This window comes from Triticum dicoccoides, chromosome 2A (genome assembly GCF_002162155.2).
Source record: "Triticum dicoccoides isolate Atlit2015 ecotype Zavitan chromosome 2A, WEW_v2.0, whole genome shotgun sequence".
NCBI lineage: Eukaryota > Viridiplantae > Streptophyta > Magnoliopsida > Poales > Poaceae > Triticum > Triticum dicoccoides.
In genome coordinates this window covers 2,674,286-2,680,742 of record NC_041382.1, presented here as the reverse complement: position 1 = coordinate 2,680,742, position 6,457 = coordinate 2,674,286, and the positions used below count along the sequence as shown (strand labels likewise).

The window sequence follows — 6,457 nt, the reverse complement described above, 5'->3', positions numbered from 1 at the left end:
CAAAAACCCCAGCCACAGAAATGCTGACGCGTGGAGGCCTATTGGTCCCGGTTGGTACCACCAACCGGGACCAAAGGCCCTCCTGCCTGGGCTCAGCGCGCAGGCCACGTGGAGGCCCATCTGTTCCGGTTCTGGTTAGAACCGGGACTAAAGGGTCAGGGCATTAGTAACGACCCTTTAGTCTCGGTTCTGGAAGCGGGACAAAAGGCCCTTATGAACCGGGACAATAGGCCTGTTTTCTACTAGTGTATTAATAGTCAATGTAACGGTCAAAATAAACGGAGTTGACTTTGCTGCCACATCAGCTCTGACGGGTGGGCCCTGCATGTCATAAACGTGTTTAAATCGTCTAAACTGACCATTTTACAAAAGTGATAGTTTTTAGTCACAAAATTAAAAAAATTGGTAGTTATCAGTCACTTTTTTGAAAATGGTAGTTCTAATGTGGTAGTTTTTTTGTCAAATACTTGGAATGCTCCATCCATTTCTCCCCGGAGAGCATAAAGAAGCTCAAGGCCAAAGCGAATGCCGAGATGGCCGGCACGGCCACTGCCACCATATCGTCCTTGCAGGCCCTGCTAGCGGTGTGTCGAGCCCGGGGGCTAGCGCCGGACCGGGAGACGAGGTTCCTCCTCCCCGTCGGATGCAGGACACGGGTGAAGGGCATTCCACAAGGTTACGTGGGCAACGCGATTGCAGGAGCAGCTGCTAGGCACACAGTCGGCGAGATCCTGGGGAACGGCCGGCTGGGCTGGACGGCCTGGCTACTCAACCGTACCGTGGCTTCGGTCGACGAGGCGATGGTGAGAGACGAGCTCGTGTCTTGGTCGAAAAACCCCAGCTTAAGATACTCGCCTGACTTACGTGGAGATCCTGCCATTGTGATATTGAGCGGCTCGCCGCGGTTTGATGTGTATGGCAATGACTTTGGCTGGGGCAGGCCGCTGGGCGTCCGGACTGGCCCGGGAAACAAGCTGGACGGGTTGATCACGGTTTTTGAGGACGGCAGAGGGGCCAGGGGCATGGAACTGGAGGTCTGCCTCGCTCCTCATGTCCTCGCCAGGCTCGTCGCCAACCAAGAGCTGTTGAACCCATCGGTGTCAATGTCGTCACCGGAGAACTGGGGACTTCGTATTTTTGCTGGTGTTGTGCACCGGTGGGGTTTGTGCGTGTTAGAACTAATCTTGTTATTAGTGCATACGATTAGATATGTTTATATCATGCTTGTAGTTGAGCTGTGGTTATGTGTGCACGTCAGGTTGTGTTCACGTGCACAAGGCAATGCTAATTATGCATGGTAGTTAGATGCATGCGTTAAAGCTCCGCGAGTCTGACGGCCGAGTTGCGTGCAGATGGAGCAAGAATCGGACGCATAAGTTGTGGCATGCGCCAATTCAGCTAGAGGCCTGCAAAAACTTGGAAGCAACTCAAGCAGGGACGTGTGTGTGCTGTTAGTCAGTTGAGTAATAACCGGACCAAGCCAATGTGTGTGGCTGGCCATTGTGTGTGCATGCAGGACGAGACTTGCCTGCTCCCCCAACGTGCTCCCATCCGTGCTCCCGCATAGGTGGCATGATTTAATTGGAACAAGATAAGGCCCGACCCCACCCCCTTAAAATCAGGGGGGAAGATGATTAGATTAGAAAGAAAAAGGAGAAAAAGACAGCCGTAGGATGGAGTGGGAGCACGGATGGGAGCATGGCGAGGGACCAGGCAAGCCGGATCCGTGCATGCATGGCAGAAGTGGTGCGTGTGTGTGCATGCAGCTAGGTAGTTAGTTAGTGGGTCAAAGTAGTGGCGTGAGTTTAGATGGCATGGGTGCTTGCCGTGTGTATAAATAGTCATTTCAGTCAATGAGTAAAGAGGCCGGGAGGCTGAGAAAAGATGTAGCACTTGTGATTGCCAAGGAAGTGCCTCACGGCAAAGCTGGCTGGTTTTCTTCCTTGGTACATGTGTGGGTGTGGGTGTTCCTGTGTGTTTGAGAGAAACAAAGAGTGAGTTTAGAGGTAGAAGAAGAAGCTGCGCCGCGAGAGGCGGTGCCAACAGTGCATCCATGCGTTGTAGGCTAAGCGGCGGCAATGACCACGCCGGTGACCTTTTATCTTCCAATCTCAGTTCCGTTGTGCTAGCATATACTCCAGTGCCGCGGCGAGGTTTGGGAAGTTTGTTTAGGAGTGGGTCGACATCTGCTGCTTCTTCGGTTTGTGCTGCCAGCGGCTTTTGTCGAGGAATGGTTCAACCGGATCCAGGTTTGAGGATGACGTCCGGCATCCCTGTGTTTCTTGTTCGACTACATCGGTTGAGGACGAAGGTGCCGGGGTCCGAGGGGCATGGAGAAGACCTCCGGCCGACGAGCCACAAGGTACTCGATCTTGCCACCACCGGCGAGTTGCATAATCGGCTCACAAAGCACTTGCTACAATGGTGCTCCCTCGGTCTTGGGTGCACTGGCGGCTTCAGTTTACAGAGGAAAACGATGGTGTTGCAGTTTGCTGGGATCTTCAAGGACTAATTTGTATTATTTCTTTCTCGAGGGTCCTTTTTGCAATGTTTCCGTGCGGTTCTGTAACTGTTTACCTATATAATGGATGCCTGACTACTGTCTCAAAAAAAAAGCACCGTCTTAGTGTGTCACCTAAATAAATTTCTTTGCCTCACTCATACTAACAAATCAAACAACGACATATTTTGTTCTCAAAATTTCCACACATAATTTTTGACAGATACCAATCAAAAGGATGAAGACTAAAATGGTTTATCATTTGAATTCTTTCAAAATAAAAATCAAACAAAGATTACTATTTTTTCTCAGAATTTAGTCTCATTTGTACCCTCTATTTCTATAAGGAAATAAAATAATATAAATATTACAGCTTTCTGCTCTAAAAGTCTTAACCCCTTCAGGTCAAGGCCCACACCCATGGCCATGGCCATTGACGAGGCCCGGAACCTCTCCCACGCAGCACCAAGTGCCGAGAGGGCGGGCACTGCCGCAACAGACTTCCCACGTCCAGTCGCCCTCTTCACCGATGCCGGTACCTTTCCTCTACCACCACTCTCCTTTGTGTACCACTTCCCCGGAAATTAGGGTGGCAGCATCCCTAGTCTTCTATGGAGCGTGAAGAAAATTGGCGTCCTATACGTATTTATCTATCTTGACTTTAAAAGTTCTATTGATACGGACAGGCTACCTGTTCAATGTTGGTTTATATACAAAAACAATCCAACTTGCCCAACAATAGATAGCTAACCTAACGCACCAAGGCGCTCGCTTAAAACCATATGTTAAATATTTATTTTGTTAGTTTTTTTAGACAAAATTTATTAGTTTGGTGACGGCAAATCAAATGATGGCCGGCAGCAGTACGGGCCAAATTTAGTCTGTTAGCCCACTAATTTCCCCCACCTAGGTAGGTAGCTACAGACAACTTAAGTTAGTTCCCTCAAAATAAAATAGATGAATATAAAGCGTTCACTATGTTATTGTTGTGGCGGCTAACAAGCTACTAACAACTTTTCCTTGTTAACATGAACCAACCAATGTATAGATGAGACTGCAAGAAATAGCTAGACTACATGTATCATACTACCAACTCTTGGTACTGTTGTCTTAATTTATATTTTGTTGTGTTTGCTATAACTTAATATGATGCGCATTTGGTTAGAGTGAAACCATATGTTAAATAAATGATGTCATTAGGTGATGGCATCTTGTGGAGTAGCATCCTAGTTGGATGCATTCGCAGCAAACCAAATGATGACCTGTGGAGTGAATATACCAGAGCATCCTAGTTGTTTTTCTTCCATAGCAGTCGCAAATTCTTCTCCCCTTTGGACAATGGTGGGAGGCCAGATAGTTCGACAGAGTAGGTCACTGCGAGTCACTGGACACCGGGTAGAATTTCCTCTTGCCTTATACTGTATACAGGTCACGTATTTGGCTTGGACACCGGTCAGCCGGCCAAAATCCAGCGACGCAAGAACGCAGCAATAGCATATCTCGCGTGTAGTGGTCCATCTGGATAGCGACGAACATAAAACGCACGCGCGCGTGCACGTAGAGGGAGGAACTCAAACCTGATCGTCGATTGATTGATCGATCGATATCCCCGTACCTTTGTACGTGTTGTGTGCATCGTCTTTGCCCGGCTGCTCGCCAGCCTCCATCTCCCATCGAATGGCCGGCTCGCCGACTGGCAGATCATTGAAATATTACAATAAAATGGTCCTCTACATATCTCAATTTTATCTATTTTTTCAAAATTTTATAACTAGGAAATTCAAAATTAAGTGTATTACAACTGGGAATCGAATTGATGGTATTTGCCAATTTATTGTGATGATTCATGTATATTTGGGTATTTTTTTCTCGACCGGACACAATGACAAGACACAATGTCCAGTAAGTTTAACTTCACAAACATATCGTACAATTCTGTTAATATGCTTAGTTTGATTGGTTGCGGGGAGAAGCCATGCCTAGTTTATACTTTCTTTCAATCTTCATAAAGGCGTTTAACGATAAAAGTACTTCTCAAATGCAGGTTATCTACATATGTACCGGGACTCTTCGTTTATGATCCTCTCTACAACCCATGGAGAATCGGGACCTATTTACGGGGGTGTGTACACGATTAGAGGAGACGGCGAGGGATACTTTTATCCAACATGGGTGGCAACATGATCTTAGGATTGGCCCGCCTCCACTTTAGGCGTTATACGGACTCTATCTTTGTATTCCGCCTTTTTATTTTTCGTTTGTGCGAGAGGACTTTGTTTGGCTGTGTGCATCTTAGTTATACACGGTCTGCGTGTAATGTTTAAACCTTTTAAGTAATGAAGCGCCCCTTTTCAAAAAAATAAAGGCCTTTAAACTTTCTTCTTGTAGCAAAATCATCAACTGCATATGTATAGATATTATTTTCATAACAAAGCTCTTAGTGAAAATTCTATAACAAGTTAATTCCGTCTTTCTTATAGCAAGTGCCTCGTCAATGATGATGAAGCGATTTTGCCAAGCACAAAGGGTCCTCGACTGGTTCTATACCCTCAGCCATGGAGGACCACCGTCGGTCCCCTTCCGATGAGGACGAGGATACACAAGATTTCCCTGACCACGAGGATGGGTTCGGTACCGAGGAGGATGATGAGGCATGGGAGACGGGGCATGGGGACCACTTGGCATATGGCACCTCAACGAGAGCGGAGAGGAAACACTCTGTCTGTGGACCGTCGGAGGCACCAAAGGAACCCACGCCCGCCGACCGCCGGCCTCTCCTCGAACCTAGTGGAGACAAGTAAAAGAAGATTTTACAAGTTATTTAGCATATTAATATTTGTACACTCACATATGTTTTTCCTTTTCATTGTGCACGCGTCTTACCGACGGTGGGCACAAGCGCCAGCTGAACCACCACATTGGATCTCTTTTGAAGAACACTTCCCTGGTTCAGTCTAGCTGAGCAAAGACAAGCCGGCGATGCCAGGCTTCAGCTGGGAGCACTACAAAGCGGCTTGGGGTGAGAATAATGTCAGCAAGGCCGACCACATCTAGGTTGATTTTTGGGAATGTACCTCTGTCACTGCATTGATCATTATCCCGATGCTCGGTAATTATTTAACTGCTCTATGCATTGTTGTAGAAGCACTTTAGGTTCGTATCGCGATCGCCACGTCCTCACATCCCAAGCTAAGTCAGATGCGGGCGCAAGGCACAAGCTCAAGTCCCTCCATAAGGAGTCACCCGACGACTCAATCATGTGAGATTGCATGGCTCTAGGTTTGTAGCTTTCATATATGCCATTGTCTTTACATTCTTGAGTCGCAACCTATTTGTGAAGGAACTCGCCATATTACATGCCGCGTTGGAGGCAACCGAGGCCGCACGGGCACAAGCCATGGACGAATAGGATGAACAGCTGCAGGCCAAAGTGGCGGCTAGAGAGAAGCTCGTGGACGCACAGAACGAAAAGAAGAAGGCCGAAGTGGTGGCCAGAGAGAAGCTCGAGGCCGAGTTCCAGGTTATTATTTTTCCCATATAGACAACAGTCCATATTAACCGATTGACCAACTCGGAGAAATGCTGATGTGTCAACCCTCGTCCTCCTCCTGTAGGCGTTTCGGGAAAGTGTTGCGAATATGCCACGTGGCCCTCCTCCTCCTCTAGGATTGTCGTGATGGAGTCGTATCTTCCGTTTTCGTGTGTTTGGGTGGACTATGTTGTATGCACTAGAGGTCGTGCGTTAAACACTCTTATGTATGTTGCAATTGTGAACTTTTGTTGCTATGAGTTTGCGTTTGTATGTGATGTGACTATGAGCTCAATGTCAAACTATATATATGTGCTGTGCTGTCAAATATATATGTGTGGTATGTGCTAGCTGTCAATATATATATATATATATATATATATATATATATATATATATATATATATATATATATATATATATATATA

The 6,457-nt window shown here is 46.8% G+C and overlaps 1 protein-coding gene across 1 annotated transcript in view; it reads left to right on the top strand.

The window, feature by feature from the left end:
* LOC119352590 (uncharacterized acetyltransferase At3g50280-like) overlaps window positions 1-1,305 on the top strand; it is a 15,783-nt gene extending 14,478 nt beyond the window's left edge. Inside the window, exons 2-3 of the mRNA XM_037619162.1 lie at window positions 473-1,161; window positions 1,259-1,305. Coding sequence (XP_037475059.1) covers window positions 473-1,161; window positions 1,259-1,305 — 736 coding nt within the window. The remainder of the gene's footprint in view (window positions 1-472; window positions 1,162-1,258) is intronic.
* The last annotated feature ends 5,152 nt before the right edge of the window (window positions 1,306-6,457 follow it).